The 19,526-nt window shown below is 37.7% G+C and overlaps 2 protein-coding genes across 2 annotated transcripts in view; both read right to left on the reverse strand.

Annotated features, from left to right (window-relative positions):
* Positions 1-3,363: 3,363 nt before the first annotated feature.
* On the reverse strand, positions 3,364-13,972 carry LOC113121261 (isthmin-2-like). Its single transcript, XM_026291582.1, has 6 exons — positions 13,349-13,972; positions 8,569-8,751; positions 7,813-8,113; positions 5,662-5,799; positions 5,485-5,553; positions 3,364-4,638 (listed from the first exon to the last, which is right to left on the reverse strand). The coding sequence occupies exons 1-6, from the start codon at positions 13,469-13,471 to the stop codon at positions 4,121-4,123; spliced, it is 1,332 nt and encodes a 443-aa protein (XP_026147367.1). The 5' UTR covers positions 13,472-13,972; the 3' UTR covers positions 3,364-4,120.
* Positions 13,973-14,662: 690 nt separating this feature from the next.
* Positions 14,663-19,526, reverse strand: part of LOC113121262 (serine palmitoyltransferase 2-like) — a 16,182-nt gene continuing 11,318 nt past the window's right edge. Inside the window, exons 10-12 of the mRNA XM_026291583.1 lie at positions 17,600-17,735; positions 17,331-17,460; positions 14,663-16,950 (exon numbers count right to left, since the gene is read on the reverse strand). Coding sequence (XP_026147368.1) covers positions 16,834-16,950; positions 17,331-17,460; positions 17,600-17,735 — 383 coding nt within the window. The 3' untranslated portion in view covers positions 14,663-16,833. The remainder of the gene's footprint in view (positions 16,951-17,330; positions 17,461-17,599; positions 17,736-19,526) is intronic.

Raw genomic sequence — 19,526 nt, forward strand, 5'->3', positions numbered from 1 at the left:
TTGCAGTCGTAATCCTATGGATTATTGTTACCTTGCTCTTTGACCTCCTAATCGCTGTTATTTAATCCCTGCCTAAGAAACTACTGACAGACATGAGAGAATGCACAAACAACCTGGCCCGTTCTATCTGTCTTTCTGTCTATCTATCTGTCTGTCTGTCTGTCTGTCTAAAGTCAAGTCAAGTCTGCTTTATTGTCAATTGAAATTGCATTACTATCAGACCCTTGGTGCATACAGATAACACTAACAGTAAAGCATAAAATTACAGATAGCTACAGATTAAATATAAAATACAACTATGCAAATAAGGGCATGTTAAAAAAAATTAAAATTAAAAATTAAAATAAAATACAGTAAAAATAAAGTAGCGCAAGGCACATGGCAGGTAGAGAGCAAACCAGTGAAGTAAATGATTGTAGAGCAAAAGAGCTTATTCAGACTGATTTAAAGTGACATAAAAGCTCAGAGAGCAGTTCTTTATTTAAACTGGCTGAAGAGGCACAGTAGCTGAATGAGGTACTGAGCAGACCAGTGCTGCACAAAGTGACTGGTGCAGGTCAGAGCTTGTTAGTGATGTTGGGGGGAGGGGGGTGGATGTGGGATCTGGGGGTGGGGGGCGTGGGGATGCAAGAAAGGGGAGGGGGTTCAGAGTTCAGTGGTGACTGGAGCAAAAGAGGGGAGGGGAGGCAAGGTCAGGAGGGAGTTCAGCTTCCTGACAGCTTGATGAATGAAGCTGTCCTTCAGTCTGCTGGTCCTCTCCTGGAGACTCCGCAGACTCCTCCCTGATTTCAAATTTCAATATTTTATTCAGAATACAACATAGATGACATATCAAATGTTTAAACTGAGAAAATGTATAATTTTTAATGAAAAATGTGTTGATTTTAAATTTCATGGCATCAGCTCAAAAAAGTTGGGACAAGGCCATGTTTACCACTGTGTGGCATCCCCTCTTCTTTTTATAACAGTCTGCAAACATGTCTTAGGTCTTCATCTTGCTCTTTATGATGCACCAAATGTTTTCTATCCTTCTTCTACACAACCATGATGTTGTAATTGATGATGCATTATGTGGTAATTTTCTCTGAGAAACTACTTTCTGATATTGCTCCACTATTTTTTGCCACAGCATAGGGGGAAATGGTGATCCTCTGCCGATCTTGACTTTTGAGATACACTGCCACTCTGAGAGGCTCTTTTTATACCCAATCATGTTGCCAATTGACCTAATAAGTTGCAAATTGGTCCTCCAGATGTTCCTTATATGTGCATTTAACTTTTCCGGCCTCTTATTGCTACCTGTCCCAACTTTTTTGGAATGTGTAGCTCTCATGAAATCCAAAATGAGCTAATATTTGGCACGACAGTTCAAAATGTCTCAGTTTCAACATTTGATTTTTTTCTATATTCTATTGTGAATAAAATATAAGTTTATGAGATTTGTAAATTATTCCATTCCTTTTTTACTCACAATTTGTAGTGTCCCAACTTTTTTTGGAATCTGGTTTGTAGTAATGTCTCTGGTTTCAAGCAGAATTAGTATATTGTGATGTCATTCCTTACTGTCGTTGAAAACAATGTAGTTTAAACAGGAAGCTGCTAAGAGTTAACATTGAGTTTTAACCCACCCAGTAAGCAAGCCAGAGGCGAGAGTGCTAAGAAACAAAGAACTCCATCTATAACCTAATGGTCAGCCCTGTTCTAAATTCAAATTACAATTCTACATTGTGTTTGCTACTGTAATTTGAATTCAAATTCAGAAATTTAAAAGGCATTCTCAAGTCTAAGTTGTGCACAACTCCGTTCATCACTCAAGAAACAAGATCTTCTAACTAACAGCAGATTTCCACAAATACAAAAAGCAGATATAGCCAGGGGAGATGAGTTTCCAGTTGTTGGATGTTTCTAGTTAAAACCGAACAAATGGAAAAACAGAGTAATCAAAGACATGAGCCCTGATGAGTCTCTCACTGATGGGTATTGATGGTTGTTCATAAAAAAGGATGACAGGTATCTGCATTGCAATGCAAAAAAATCGCCATGGAGTGTTCTTGCTTAGCATTAGTTAGTCCAGATGTTACGATTCATAACTAAACAACCTGATGTATTTTATTGAAAGAAACAAGCAAGAGATTTTTTTTTTCAAACACATCTTTGTATTTGTTTTAATAGAACTTGCAACTTGCAAAATCATTATAAAGTACACATAATAAACAGCGAATATTGACTTGTTTTGTTGTTAAAGAGGTGTTTGAGAACATGATTTCCCTTTTTAGGTCAGTGTGTCCTGGAGGACTCTGGGTAGTGCACCATCTGAATGGATGATCAGTTCAAAGCGTCAGCGAATGTGCGATAAAAATACAATAAATACTGTTCAACACATGCTAACACAGAAATACTGTTCTTGCCATTAATGTAGCAATGACCACAGGAAGCAATCCATTCACAATAAATGTTTCATCATGCAAATATACATTTCAATAAATGTTAAATAAAGTGCCAGCCGTAGCATGTGCATACACAGACTGCATACTCTTAAGAGCAATATTTCAAATTAGAGGTCTGGAGCAATATTAAGTAGTTACCCTGAAACAGTTTCCAACAACACATGAAAAGCAACAGCAATAACAACACAGCAAATGCACATTTGCAGAACAACTAAACAGCAAAATTGTACGTACACATAAATGTTATATCAATATACATTTTATTATATTCTCTTTATGTCTGTCAGCTCGTTCCCTTTCTGAAATGTTGACTCTATTAAAGCTGCGGTAGGTAACTTTTGACGCTCTAGCGGTTAATAAACAGAACTGCTCGCGTCTTGCGGAAGAACATCGTAGCTGGAACTACTTCTCTCTGTTTATGTCTATGAAGAATCACAAAGGTACTGGGTTACTCCGCCGCGGTATCCCCGAAGCAATCTAAAATAGTCTGAATATAAACACTTATTATAGGTGCACCCTAGTGATTCAGGACAAGCCAAAAACACGGTTTGGAAAATGGATTCATGGTGTACTCGCTTATTATATACATTTTTCTACATTTTGAACACAAACAAAGTTACGGACCGCAGCTCTGATTGTTTATTTCTTACCGGGAGCGATGCATTTCTGCAAATGGCAATAGGACCACTGGGAGGAGCCAGAGGAGCTTGATTTTTTCACAGATTATCTGTCTCATATTCTACTGTCAGGATATAATGACAGGTTTAACAAATATGTAAACAATATATTTTTACAAAAGTTACCTACTGCAGCTTTAAAGAACTAAGTGAACATTGTTATGGAATGGTTTCCCCTGAGTTGGCAGTGAAAGTGTGCCCATTTACTCTCAAAACGTCCCCGCAAGTCTATAACAGAGTTTTTTTTTTTACTCATTTTGCTTCAGGACCCAAATTTTACATTGGATGGCACTGATATCAAAGTAAATACAGTGGGATCCAAAGGTCTGAGACCACAATCAATATAGGATTCAAGATATATTAGGAATAAATGTTACTGTTAAAACAAAAAATAAATAATTATTTAAACAATTAATTCAAATGAATGAGGAAAATAAATTACATTGGCAAGGGGTCAGAATGAAGCACTTAAGATGCTCTTTGGAATATTCTCAAATCATGCTGGATAACATGATCATTATAGGTTTTGAACAAATGTGGAATTGTTAGATCCAGTTCTGCTGTCCATTAAGAGAAAGGTAGACGTACATAAAATCACGTACATGTTTTAGTACAATTTTATTATGCTGATAATCTATAGTTTGGGGTGTCAGACCTTTGCATCCCGCTCTATGTGATTGCAGCAGCAACAACACCAACCTGTATTGACCTGTATTGGTCATTTACACAAATACAAGAGTTACAAGATTCACATATCAAAAGAGAGATCATCAACAGATCGATTATAATCCATTTTTAAACATTTCTTACATTTTCCACAATATTCCAAACACAGCAAAAGCAAGAGGCCATGCTTTGCGAACACAGTTACAATAATGCATCCCACAACATAAGACTGGCTCTATACTGCACACTTACGCAGCTGGCTGGTATTTTGTGTTGGGTTAAGCACCACAGCAGGATGGTGTGTCAGAGGAGGGACAGTAATTTGGTGACTTAATATTCTCTGGCCTCCTCCAATTCATTCATGAAAATGTCCTGTTGGGGGTTTTCTGTGCAATGCAGGCCATTATTGGGTGGGCGGACAGCATGAAACCTACTCCAGTCTCCTTTGCACAGAATCCAAGGCATTACATCCACCTTAAAATGCAGCTCTGGAGAGAACTCTGTGCTTATTAGGTTGGGAGTACCTGCACCCTTGCCCCTTGTAATTAGAAGCTTGTTGTCATCATAGCAACAATGCTGTGCGGCCAGAGTGGTGCCATCTGTTGAGAGGCCAGAACGCAAGCAAGAGCGTGCCGAGGGCTTGTAGATGTCCAGCCGCTCTTTTGGGTCGCTAGCATCCCTCCATTGGAAGGTCTGGTCATGTCCTGCATCCAGCAGACTGATTATATTGGTGGAGGCTTCTGAAGGATAGGTGCATGGACAGCTGGGTAAATCAGTCAATACCTGCTGCAGGTAACGCTGGAGAAACTCACTCTTACAATTCAACCACTTCTCACAGCTGTCAACATCTGCAGAACAACCAAACCCAAACAGATTACATATTAGCCACAATAGTTTATAGCAGAGTGCCATTTGCCTAATAGTGGTTTAAAAAGTAGTGTGATAGTTTTGTGCATTGTAAAATAAAAATTCACAGATTCATGCATTGTTTTCCCTGTTGAAAACTCCAGCAAATGCTGGTTAGGTATGTTTTGAGGCTGCTGGTTTGAACTGGTTTAAACTGGTCCTTAGCTGGTTAAAGCTAGTCATGTGCTGGTCCTTAGCAACTAGCTCCTGCTCAGGACCAGCACATGACCAGCTTAAGCCAGCTAAGGACCAGTTTAAACCAGTTAAAACCAGCAGCCATGCTTCAAAACATACCTAACCAACATATGCTGCTTTTTTCAACAGGGGTGTGTAAAGTTCATATAGACTATACGTTGTAAAAAGCATTAACTAAAACAACTAATACAGGTTAACACATTTATCTGATTTTACATTGCGACTGCTCAATTCAGTTCTGTCTTTTTTATGATGGAGCAATGGCAATGGCTTCTCAATACAATTCTAAATCTAAATCAAATTAAACAAAAATCATGCCAATTGCCATCTTTGTAGGCCAGAATTTTATTATTATTAGGACTCAACAACATGCTTAAAATATCACCTACAAACTGAATGTTCATTTTCAACCTCTGCTGGTGTCAAGGTGATTTTTTTGTGGATGTAGAGTCAGTTCGGCCACTCAACTGGTGTACATACAGTATTCCACTAACATTTGACAATCAGTCTCTTAATGCTTATTATTATTATTATTATTATTTATTTTTTACCATTCATCATTAATTGAATACCGATAGCTTTAAATCACTCACCAGTGCCAAAGGGTTCTGTACCATTTTCCATCTCAAATGGAAAGACGTGAGCCACACTGTTCCAATCATCTGGAAAGAAGGAGAAGAAAAAAGAAAACTCTTAATTTGAAATAATATTACACAAAATGGTTTAGAATTTTATTACAAACAGATACATTTTTTGAGAACTGAAATAACCTGGGCACGGCACAAGGTCACAGCTTCGGGATTCGGTGGAGATGCAGAAATCTCCACATGAACGTGAGCGGGTCTGGTTGCCATTTCCACAAGTGACACTACAGGGACCCCATGCGCTCCATTCTTCCTCTTTCTCACCTAAAAGCACAAGAATAATCAGTTAAAACATTAATTTAGTTTTTGTGTGTGTGTGTGTGTGTGATACCCATCACCATTCATCATATAGGGTTTGAAGAAAATCCTTAACCTCAAATCCTTTTCAGTGAATGGATAACAAGTGGTCCTCTGGGACACACTAAAATTACTATTTCCGCTTGGTATTAGCATGAGCTTTAAATGCATGCCTGCAACCACTTGTGGTGTTAATACACAAGCTCTTATGTTGTTTCTGACTACTTCCATACATGGGGTTTTATTGATCTAATCACAAAATGTTTCAGACCCTGTTTACATTGACAACTTAATGCAAGGCTAGTTAGCAGTTACAAATCATCTAGCAGACACTCCAGCAACATCTCAGCAACAAACCCAGTAAATGCATAGAAACATAATAACAACCACTCATCACTGAGTGAGGAAAAGCTTTGCAATAGTATGGTGGCACCCTGGAAACCACCAACAAAAACACTCTAACACCTGTAACTTTTGCAGACAAAAACAAGGGTAAGCTGAAAGAGTGAGCATTTGCCAAGCCTTATATCCTCCAAAAAAAAAAAAAAAAAAAAAAAAAATCTAACAAGACTGATTAGCTTTTAGCTTTAGGAGGAGATTTCAACACTCTTAAAAAAAAAAAAAAAAGTTGCGTTAAACAAAAACAACAGATGTCTTCTTCTTTCTTCTGTAATACAGAGTATAGATTACAGACTAGCATTTTTAAATATTTAACTTGAATTTGGGTGGGGTGCCAGTGACATTGCAGACACAGTGATGGTGTCCTGATTACAGACAGACTAGTGAATGATGAAAAGGAGGCGTTGGCACAGCGGCTACTCTTGCTGGCTTTGTAGAACTGCCAAACTGTGAAACCCTCAACAGCCACAGGGCTTGTCGTTTAGCAGAAGCAGGAATGGGCACTAAATCCACAAGGTCGAGATTTGGGTGGTTAGCATTACCCATGCTAAAAGATGCTGGTGTCAAGAACATTTTGGACGGTCTGTTAAATCTCTTTGCTGATTTCTTTGGCTGAACAAATGATAATGGGTACTCAAAATCATCAGTATAAACCAATGAAGCATTATTTCAATAAAACATTATCTTCCTGTCCAGTTAAGGGCCCAGAAATACATTTAAAAATAAAGTGATCCTACATAGTAGAATAGGCATCATCTTCTGGTCTAGATTGGTTCCATACTTAATCTCTAAATTTAGTACCCAATCACTGTATCTTTTCTTTTACTACTCCAATTAAATCCCCATCCCATTTCATCCTTGTCTCCAATGAAAGACTGCACAGCCAAAATGCACAATTCCCACCATAAAACAGACATGGCCTGGAGAGAAAAACAAAAAATGAACAGAGGCGTAATGTTATGCATGGCTTTGAAAAGCCTAGGATTCTTGAACAGGCTTAAAAGGTCTAGCCGCTCTGGGCGGGAGGGGGTGGTGGGGGAATCAGGGTCTGGGGCCCAACCCGCGGGACATAAAAAGTAAACGGATGACCCCTCTCACTCTGTGTTCCCGATCTGCGCTCTAATTGAACACAAGCATGGGCTTATTTGTCCAAGAGAACATACTCATGCTGCCATTAGTGAGCGGATCGGGCTCGTCTTCAAACAGCAGTCTTCTCCGCCGAGTGGAACCAGTCTCTACATCAAAGGTCCGGCACTCACAAATACCCCGCCACTGGCTGCGAGCTTAGTCTGAATCAGTGCTTTGAAACAGTCTTTACAAGCTCACTCTACCCTTCCTTCCCAGTCTCTACATCTCTCTTTGCCTTAAACCACTCTCCAAATCGCCTTCATCTGACTGCCGCCAATCCAGCTTTTTTGAATTCTCCCACTGATTTCTCTTTCTTAACTTCTGATGTTACCAATTCTGACAACTTTCTTCATTCCAATGATTTCATTCATCACACAGGTTGAAGGTTCAAATACTCTTATTTCTAAATTCTCAAGACCTGTGTGTAGAAATAGTTAAAAACAGATCACTCACCATAATGGCGTTCAGTCCATGGGCTTTCCCAAATGCCACCTGTCTTGTCCAGTCCACTAGGAAGGGCCTCCCCACTGTCATACTCCAGTGCATAATCATCCTCTTCATCCACTGCTTGGCCAGTGCCATCTTCACCCGAATCTACATCTGTGTAGCCCCAAAATAAAGGCCAGAAAAGCTTCTTTCCGCCCAACCATTCTACAGTAGAGGAGGGAGAAGATGTAGGCCAGTCATTGCTCCATTCTTTAACCAGGTCCTTGTCCATTTCCATGGGGGGGTCTTCCAACACCTCGATGGTCACCTACAACCAAGGATATAAAATACATTTAAATAGGATGGAACACTGGGTGTTATTTTAAGAACTTAAAGCACGCAGTGAATGAAGACAAATCATCCTGTAATACGTCTGGAGAAAAGTCAGTAAGTTTTAGTGGTGAGTCACTGAGTTTTTTTTTATTTGAGCAAAGGCTCAATATCAAATCAAGCAGAATTACTTCCTCCTCATCTCAAGATAAGATAACTTATTACACTTAATTACATCCTATCAGGAGAGATGACTCACTATGGATGCTGATGAATACACTTTGGCTTAGACAGGATTAGACATTAGCCTCAGAGTAGAGAAACACAGTTATGGCTTATTATATCTTGGCTGGCATATTATGACTTGTCCAGGTCAATCATTGAAAGTCACCTCACAAAGCATTTCACAGAGATGACGACTAACTTGAGGTGTGTGCTCTTGCATGTGCTCACCTGAATGTTTGGGTTTTGGGAGTCAGTGTCAGCATTTGCCAGGTCTGGAAAGTTTCTGAGGTCTAGGACAAAGGGTTTTGATTCTTCCTCGGGCTCAGGCTGTGGTAGGACACCCGTTGAGCGATGCTGGAGCCACCTGTGTTGGTGGGGACGAGGGTCTGCCAGCTCGTTCTGGACTTGGTTCTGTTGGTGCAAGAGATGATGTCAGTGTCTCTCAAAGATGTCTCAGGATGTGTCTGTTGAAAAACTAACATTGCATGAAACAATAAGTGCTAGCTTGCATAGAGTAGTGTAGGTGTGAAGTCAGAACCAGGAAGACTAAGTCACCACTGGTTCCTCAAGATTTTATAATGGGGTTTTTCAATTTATAATAAAGCCTTTGTTCCTCTTCAGAACACAATTAAAGATATTTTGGATAAAAACCGGGAGGCTTGTGACTGTCCCATTGACTGCCTAGTAAATTACACCGTCAAAGTCCAGAAAACTATGAAAGACATCATCTAAATAGTCCATCTGCCATCAGTGGTTCAACCTTAATGTTATGAAGTGACGAGAATCCAATAGCACTAATAGAGAGACACAACCACGATCAGATGATAAGAGCAGATCATTTGTAACTCTAAGGAGAGCAGTCTCAGTACTATGATACGGTCTAAATCCTGACTGGAAATCCTCACATATACCATTTTTCTCTAAGAAGGAATATAATTGTAAGGATACCACCTTTTCTAGTATCTTGGACAGAAAAAGGGAGTTTCGAGATGAGTCTGTAATTAACTAGTTCTTTGGGGTCTAGTTTTTTTTTTTTTTTTTTTGATGAGAGGCTCAATAACATCAAGTTTGAAGGTTTTTGGGACATATTCTAATGATAATGGTGAATTAATAATAGTCCAAAGAGGTCCTCCAAACAAAGCTTTTATGGGTTTGGAATGACCTGGGAGAGTGATTAATGACAAAATTTTCATTTCTGGGTGGAGTAACCCTATAAGGAAAAGATTATAAAAAGTCAACTAGTACCATTTTCCACTGAAAATGTGCTGATGTTCTTGCTCACTTAGGGACCTTTATAAATTTATCATAAGCAGAGTTTATACTGCCTTGAGAGTTGAACAATGAAGTAACTGTCCATGTTACTGCATAACCTGTCACATCCTGAGAACACATTCAAACCTGCAAAGCAATTTTATTCAGCAATAACTTTTGTAAGTAAAATAGGTGTCTTATGTCTTTTTTCCCCAAGTTTAAGACACTCGGGGGTATGTGAGCTTCTCTGTTTAATGTATTCTCAATATTAATCTTTTCTTCCTGGAAGTCTCAACAAGAGGGGCTGAAGGACTAGTCACTGTTACTCAGTTAAGACTCATAACATGGCCTAACAGGGCGAGTTTAATTTCCTAAATGTTCGGAATAGAAACCCAGTCTTTCCTTACATCCTTTGTCTCCCCGAGGCCATCTCTGGTCTTTCTCTGTATTGTTAATTCATTGTAAAATCATCTTTCCTCCCAGTGGAATGTGGCCTGTTCTACCAGTGGGCTTTCTCACCATCACAAACATATGGCATGAATTCCAGAACCCGAAACAAAGCCTTATCCGCTAGCTGGAGACCATGGGATACACACACAGCTCCTATTGAGCTCTCTGGTGAGACACATGGACGCAATCAGCTCACACAATTTATGTTGGGCCATTTGGGAGAGGAGTCTGCAGTGCAGCCTAGATTTATCTGACCTCCAATATCAAAGTCCCAGGACCAAGCCATTTCCAAACCAGTGAAGAAAAACAATAATCTAAGACCCCCCATTCCCTTTCCCTTTGACGACCCCTGACCCACATGTAAAAACAAAAGAGACATTTAGTAATGCAAAGCTGAGTAGCAGGACCTTTCTTGGAGAGGTTAGACATGGCCCCCTTGTGCAGAAACACAGGATCAAGGAGACCAGAATGCAGGAAATTCCACATTAACACAGAAGAGGGGCAAAAAAAACAATTTATGAGCTGAACAATGACCCCGTGAGAGAGAGTGAAACTAAGTGTTTTTTACCACTATTATGTAAGGCTTCACTATTGTACTGTTCTACTGTATGAGGCCTCTATCCCTTAATGAAAACAGTCAATTCCAAAAGGCACAGGCACATTTTAACCTGTCAACCCATTTACCATTTTGTGATAAACAAGTGATTATTGATAGCTGGATATATAACATTAAATTATAATAAACCCCTATTATCACCATTAATAGCAGTATTAACTGTAACACTGTCAAACATGTTACCTCTGACTCTTACTTTTCTGAAGGCATAGTTAAGTCATCAGTTAAGTCATCAATTAAAACACTTTTAATGTACATTTTCAATTTTTTTAAAACTGAAATGCTTAGAACGTGGACTGTTTGTGCTTTTGGATCTTCCAGAGTAACTTCTATGTTCCACGGTCCAGAAGAGTTTCTTCATCTACAGTCCAATCAGAATAAACCAATGTCAGTTTCACAGACATTTTTTTTCTCTCTCTCTCTTTCTTCTCTCTCTCTCTGAATTAATCTGAAATTATGCATTATTTAAGGTGTAAATGTGAAGTGTATTTTTTTAAGTTTTGAAATATAAAAAGGCAGATGCTGTTTAAAGGTACAGGTTATAGGACCAGCCACGAGAGGGCGCATTGTCAAAACAATAACAATCACTTGGTTTGATGACACCAAGGAGCGTGGAATGATGGGATTTGTTGTCTTCTACCCAACCACTGATGGCCATCAATCAGATGGAAATATTATGGATTTAACACAAGTTCAACGTAGGGGTGTGCGATAAATATCGTCTGAAAATTAATGCGCATCTTGTCAATAAAGCCGGTTCTCTAATCAGCGGTTAATTCGATCAGGTGCCTGATTTCACATAGAGCAGCTGTTACTACACAGAGCCGTTGTTAACTGACTAGCTGCGCAAATCCATGTTCATTATCAGCGTTTATTTGTGCAGCTAGTCAGTTAACAACGGCTCTGTGTAGTAACAGCTGCTCTATGTGAAATCAGGCACCTGATGGAATTTACCGCTGATTAGAGAACCAGCTTTACTGACAAGATGCGCATTAATTATCAGACGATATTTATCGCGCACCTCTAGTTCAATGATTTGCGCGAGTAGATTACATACAAAGTCAATGCAAAGATGCGATCAGATGCATCCTCGTGCGGGTCTAGAGATGCGATGCGATGCCCCGCGTTTGGCGTGTATGCCACATAATACTAATCTTGTTGATCGTTATAATAGCATTCGTTTTCAGTAAAGAGACTTATCAAAACAACTCACCTGTCGAGTAAAACACAAGCGAGATCAGCATCTCATTCTAGTTGAAGTTTGTCGTGAAGCTACTTCCACATTTGTCCACGAAACTGTTGTTATGTGGTTTCTACGTCAGTAAACGTGGTAACAAAGGGTAACTAACGTCATTGACAGGCAACTGTACTGCCCCGTGTCACTGTTTAAAATGGGAATTTTCTCATGATTTACAAGTAGTTGAAAACATTAGAGATATTGTTTGTAATCAGCTGGACAAAATATATAACACTGGCCTAGTTGTTTTTGGATATTTTACTGCAAATATCTTACAAATTGTACCTTTAAATACACTTTTAAATACACACAAATAAAATATTCACATATTCTGAAACTTGAAGTACAAAATGTAAATCTTATTTGGAAATTATGCAAAATAACAGCATTCAGTTAACAAGTGATATTTTTCTTTAATATTACATGCGTTATTTACTACAGTCTGTGTCTGACACATATGAAATATATTGACAAAGCATATGAAATATAACAAAAATAAATCATGAAGGCATGGTTTCTAATCAATTACCAGTGTTGGAAGGTTACTTCAGAGTTTAATTTAATCTGTAGATTACAGATTACAGTAATGTAACGGACTACATTTGATTACTTTTATAAATTTCTTATTGTTGCAAGTTTAACCAGTAACACTCAGCACTGATTACTGTAAACATCCTTCATCATTTAAATTTAGATTATAATAATTTAATTTAAAAGCACAGCCACCACAAAATCAGACTCTAGCACCTCTTTGCATTGAGATCATTAGAGGTTAAATACAGATTTTAAATCATAACAAGAAATAGTTTAGTAGCTATGATGCTGTTTTAAGAATCAAATCTTTGCATATGAAAGGAAACACTGGAAAAAACAGTTCATCTTAAAAATAAAACAAATAAAACAACCCAAATAGTAGGCTAAATAAGACACTTATGGAATAAGCATCCCAAACTCCTGAAATGTTGGTGCAGTCAATGCAAATTATGAAAGAAATCAATCAAATCTGTATGTGTGAAAAAATAATCAGATGTAACCCCAGTTGTAATCGTTTACATTTTCATAAATACCCTAACTATAATTTAATTACACGTTTTCTCAGTAACTGATTAGTTACATTTATTTTGTAATTAAATTACGTAATTTAGTTACATATAACTAGTTATATGTCCATCAACTGTGACGCATATTGTCCCCTTGGAATTATAAGGTTCTAGCTCATTCGACTGTGCAGATACAACTTTGTTGTTCATTTAAATAAAAAGTCCCAAAATGTACAGAGCATTAAAAAATCTATAACATAGCTACTATAAATACGTTGTCACTGAATAAGAATATGTGAATAACTCAATTTTGATAAAAATGTCAGATAGAACCTTTCAATTCCAAGGGGACGACATGTTCTGGATGATAAACAATAAACAAAACCACGGCACGAGATTTGGATCCACACTCACCTCAGTAGAGTCGCCGTGTCTGGGTCTCTTGTGATGCCTCACGGGGAAGCTGATCGCGCGCTGCATCCAGGCAGCCAGCAGCACAGTTAAAAGCACCCATACACTTTTACGCGCTGTTAGCATTTTGCACCGTTGCGTATCTGTCCACTAAATACCGCTAAAACATTAAATGTTCAACAGTTGTTTAGGAAACTGTGTGCGTTTCACTCTTGAAGAAGATCTTGAATGCGCTGTTCCTCATCTTCATCCAAACTTCATTAAAACTGTCACATGTATTGGCATTTTATGAGTTCAGGCAGATAATCCTCACCACTTCAATCCATTCACAAATACACTTAATGTGACTGGAACGTGGACTGATCGTTTCTCAGTTTACTGCAGGTCTAGCGCTGCTCTTCAGTCCGCACCAGTGCATCCTCGTTCAACTTTTACCAAACTTTCTCTTCTCTCCTTCTTCAGGATGTCGGAGCACAGAATCATTGGTGACACGTTACTATAATGATGAGTCTCAGATACATGCCTTATTGAAGCTTAGCGCGCGGCAGAGAAGCAACAGCAGGATGCTCTGATCTCTGTGGGGTCAGCATGGGAGGAGAATATGACTTTTTTTTTTCAGGGCTAGTGATGATTATGTATCTGACTGCCAGGTGTGTGCGAGGACTCGTTTCCGCTCAGGAGAGAATCATGCAGAACTGATATCAGAAAGCCTTCTAAGTTTATTTCCAATTCAATTCCTGAACTTGATAAAGGATGCATAACGAATATTTGAATTTAAGAAAGTAGAAGTGAATAAACTGAAATGTAAAGAAATTAACAAAATTTCACAGCTCTAAGCGCATTTTTAATAATCTCATGGTTCAGTTTGAATCTGTGACATATGTATCGTTACATATTTATGGCATACATACATATATATATATATATATATATATATACACACACACTCACACACCTCTACACAAACATATATACATATATAAATATGTATACAATCATTTACATATACACACATACATATTTTTTTTATAAACCTTTCAATATAATTCAAGTCAAAATGACCTGTAACGTCAACTAAATTTAAAGCAGTAGCTAAACTTATGTTTATAATTTAAAGTTTTTAATGAAATCATTTAAATTAAACTCAACTTTAAACTTTTGACTGAATATACACTATACCTTATGAAACATGAATATCTGAATATGACTACGGAGTAAAAGATTGGTCTTTGTTTATAAAAACAACGAGAGTAATGTTTGCTCTGCTTTTTCTGAGATATCTGATGATGACAATGAACTCGATTCTGGATAAAAAGAAAATGTTCAGGATTATTTATTTCATTATTTTCAGAAACAAATGGTCAGTCACATTCGAAGAATTTCAATTTCTTGCATGTGACAAACGTGACTGTATATTTGATGACAACTGCAACTCAGAATGTACAAGAAAGAAACAGAAATTGTGGAATGCCTTTTGGTTTCAGTCAAATGCAGCTCAGTAGCATTACTTACATTTATACAGGCTGCTTAAAGCCAACGTCATATCTGCATCTCTTAACAGTCATTAGTAGCTCTGAAGTCACTTACATACGTCTGCACTCAGAGACATATTCAGAGCTGCCTTTCCGATTAAGAACAAGACTTAAGAACACAAAAGGGAATGGAGGAAAAAAACACAAAGTACATCCGACAGGCCTTCATAAGCCACATCATCATACATACAGACAAGAGCTCTTCATATCATATCAGTGACCCACATTTAGCACTTTTGTTAGAAAAACACAAGTCCTTAAAAAAGATTTAACTTAAAAAGAGCAAATCAAAAGCAACAATAAAACAATACAAAAGGCAGCACAAACATGTTTCACTGCTGTCTGTTAACAGCTGATATAAAGAATCAAACATTGAGTGAAAAACATCAGTCGATTTCTGTTGGCTCAATGAAAGACCTCTGCCTTTGTGAAATGCCCATTAGACATTATACTTTTAGTAAGTGTAGATATCATACTTAGTCGTGAAATATGCAAACTGTCAGCTAGTAACAGATATTCAAGTAAGACATAAAGGCACCTTCCACAAATAGAGTACAAACTGTGTCTTGAAACTCGTACAAAAAAATAAAATAAAATAAAATAAACATATTTTTAAGCTGATTGCGTAAGGCTTTTAACCTTCAGAAAATGTTTATTATGAACCCAGGAATGTCAAACTAAATATTATAGAGATTTTCTTTTTTTTTAATCACATTCCATTTTTTGCATGAGGTTTTGCAAAACATGTCTATATAGAGATTAACAGCCCAGAATTTATGTTTTTTCTTGCAATAAATATTAATGAAAAAAAAAATCTCTCTATGTATATATAATTTGGGTAAAAAGTGTCCAAATAATGTTTGGAGATTACTCTTTACAAGCAACATCTCTTTACAAGCTTTGTTCATCTAGTGCTTAAAAAAAAGATAAGGAAAAGGGACACCAAACTGTACCCTATTCATGGAAAGTCCCATAACTCAAATTGAAATACAGAAAGCTCTGATGAAACAAAACAGAGAACGTTGTCTGCATTCTTCTTTACAAGTTCATTAAGACATCGCTAATTTACCTATACAATCATATTTGCATTGTGAAAAAGATTAAAATGAGATATTTGAAGATTTGTGGACCTTTGCAAAGCTAGTATGTGAATGCAGATAAATGCAGACACTGCAATGTGCATTAATAAATATGTGTCAGTATTTTTATGGATATTAAGTCACATTCTTATTCACGATTAAACTAAAATAAATGATCTCCTTCATAAGTAGATTTCTCTTTTTTAGATATATTTTTGAGCTTATTTCTCATTAAAAGATGACACTTACTGTACAGAGTGTGTCTCCGTTTCTTCTACACAAAACAAAACATTTTCTTTATCAGGATTTCTGTCTTGTTTTCTAGTAAAAATCTACATTTCCTTAAATTTTGCTAAAAGAGTTACTAAACTGTATAATATAATAAGACTTTAACAATACATGTCTTGAATAACGATTATTGTCCTCCATTGGCAAATTTTTTTTTTTTTCTTGTTTAAAGCATAAATCGTACTCAATTTTGTAAGAATTCTACTTTATTTATTAAAAACATTAATTTGCAAATGGAGAAAAAGGACTGAGTAAATAAACCTTGTTAGCGATTTTCTTTTTAAATGGAAAACAAGACAAAAGCCCTCTCATTTGTTTCAGACTGTGTAGAAGGAAGCATCAGACTTTCTCCTGTGCCATTTGTGATGCTGAACACAGTGACGTGAATTCTTTCCTACAGTTGATAGTGCACGATGAAATGAATATTGGTTACTGAACCCAGAGGTAAGACTTGAAGTTTGGTCAGCTGGTGGACTTGAGTGAGTGTCCACTGAAATGAATCAACATGAAAATGACACTTAAGTCAGACAGACATTCATTTCTCTGGAGTGGACAAAAAAAGACACATTCAGTCCATCATGAGAAAGTGCTAATCCTGGTGGCTCTCCAGAAATGAAAAACTGTCAGCTCCTTCACTCCCGTGTCTGTTTTTCCTTGAGTATTTCAGCTGGAGTAGATCTCCAACTTCACTGATGGCATTTAAAGCCTGAGAGAGTCAAGAAGAGGCACTGGGGTTATTAATGCTGAGTAATCGCTAAATGATAACAGGATGTTTATTTTTGGAGAGAGGTTATGTAGCCTACACTGGTTGACTGTGAGGTGAGTCAGAGATTCATAGATGAATAACTGAAGTGTAGGAACACTTATTTCTGGTCTCAACCGCTTCATTTGTTTTGATATCATTAGCGGTGATGTTAAATAGGGACAGATCTTACATAAAAGCACCTATGAGAGCTAATAGGTAAAGTTTAGAAACGCAAAGCCGCAAGTAAACTACTTTGTTCTTTCACGTTTTCTTCTTATCTTTATCGAATACATTAATAGATTTATTGGTGAAGCTCTTACTTATGTTCATGTGATACTCACTTTGTCAAGCATCTCTCTGGTGTGGGCAGCAGACACACAAAACCGTGCTCGGGACTCAATGATGGGTGTGGCGGGGAACCCAACCACCACCGTCCCGATGTTCCTCTTCAGCATCTCTCGCCCAAATGCTCTGAACAACAGTATACAAAATAAATTAACGAGTCTGCAAAATCAGAGTCAAGTAGAATTTGTCTTTAATCCATATCCTCTAGCTAGCATATCACCAAACACAATAGCCATGATTCAGTCAAACAACACGTGAGACTGACCCGATTTTAGCTGGCATGTAGAGCATCAAGGGTACAACAGGGGAGTCATTGTTCCCATAGATGATAAAGCCCATCTCATGTAATTTCCTGCGAAAGTAGGTTGTGTTTTCTGACAGCTGACGGAGTCTTTCCTGACCTGCATGAAAGAGAATATTCATATCATTGTCATCCCTGCAAACCAGCTTCTGACCCTTTCTAAGACGCAGTGTCCTTGATTGTTATTCATTAGTGGTGCTTGCTTGGAGTAACTATATTACTCATCCTGCGAGTAGGTTTCGGTCTGTAACTCATCATGACATGATTCATATCTCTAATCGTGTGGCTTGTTAAGAGAGAGGCGTGCTGTTCAGAAATACTGAACCTGCACAGCGACACACACACACACACACACACACACACTCTGAACACTACACACACACACACAGAGCTACGCCCTGATGACTTCTGCACAGGCAAGTCTTATCCATGACCCAATGGTCCAACCCAGTGGATAACATGCATGTTAAAGCCCAAAGCAGGTTTTTTTTCCCTTGTCGTGTCATTCATACGTTCTTCATATCTAACAACAGGAACGACGAAAAGCTCAATTGCAAACATCTCCCCAAGTTCCATGCCAGCACATGGCAAATGAAAATCGGGAGGCTGTTTTATCTGAAGCCAAAGGAATTCACATCCACTTTGAACAGTGCAGAATGATCCTTTGGGGAGAGGTAGAGATATACTCTCCAGTATTAGTTTTCACTTGTTTGACATTCCTTTCATAGTGAGGGGCTCCTGGGAAGGCAAAGCTTTCTCACAATATTCAGTATTGAGAATATCGTTAAAGACTTGAGGAGAAAACAGCTATGAGGAAATGCAAGTTAGTCTGGTGCTTTACAAATTAAGCTTAAACTGAAATTAAACTACTCTTTTTTTTTTAATTTAGCAGAAACAAAAATTTCGTCTTGTTCTAAAACCAAAATGGCACAACTGCTCTAAACAGTATTCAACATGCAGTTCAATAGCATATGTCTTGAGTGATTTTCCACTAGGGTATACGGTCCCTGAGATGTACACTGTAAGTCATCATGAAATCAAAATGATAATTCAATAGCTGTTCCTCTCTAGTTCTTCTTATTTTATGAAATGCTGAAGTTTATTGTAGATATATTGACATGCATGTATCTTTCACCAAAAACGTTAATGTGCTCGGCCCCTTGCAACAACATCTCTTCTCTGATGAGAGATGGGTAATAAAAGTTACAATTACATTTTCAGGCGCTGCCCTGCAGAAATCTGTCCCTCAGACGTAATCCAGAGTTGCTTATTAATCCGTTCCTTAAATTATTTCTCTATTAATTAAAAGACTATTGATAATGACGGTCTACTGTTCAGAGCCGCTTTACAACAGAATTGAATTCTGTTTGAATCATTGATTATTTTTTCCCGATCTGTATTGTATAAAGTGCTATATAAATAAATAAAGGTGAATAAAGTACAAATTGGGCCCCAGTACACAATCCATTCAATCCCTGATTGGCAAAATCAAGTCCCGCCCTAAATAGTTTTTCACGTTCAAGAAGCTGATTTACTCACTTTAAAACACAATTAAAATTGCTGTTTTGTGCCGACTTTAATAGTTGTTCTCTGTGGTTGCTGTGCAGTGATATGAGGAACAGGTTTGCCACGTCTAATGTTACTATATTGTGGATGTACTAGGAAGATCCTCTAGGGTTGCACATTAAATGCCAAAGGTGCTTAAATCATTCTCTGTGCAGAAGAAATCTGCTCAAAACATTTGTTCAGTGTGAGCTCACTGACTGAGTACACTTTCATGACTAAGTGAAACAAAGTAACCAACAAAGTGTAGACATGATGTAAATAAGACAGTTATAATGCAGTGTAGTTATCTGCTTTGATTATAACAGTTTTTCACAAGAGTGCAAGA

The sequence above is a fragment of the Carassius auratus genome, chromosome 20 (genome assembly GCF_003368295.1).
Source record: "Carassius auratus strain Wakin chromosome 20, ASM336829v1, whole genome shotgun sequence".
Lineage (NCBI taxonomy): Eukaryota > Metazoa > Chordata > Actinopteri > Cypriniformes > Cyprinidae > Carassius > Carassius auratus.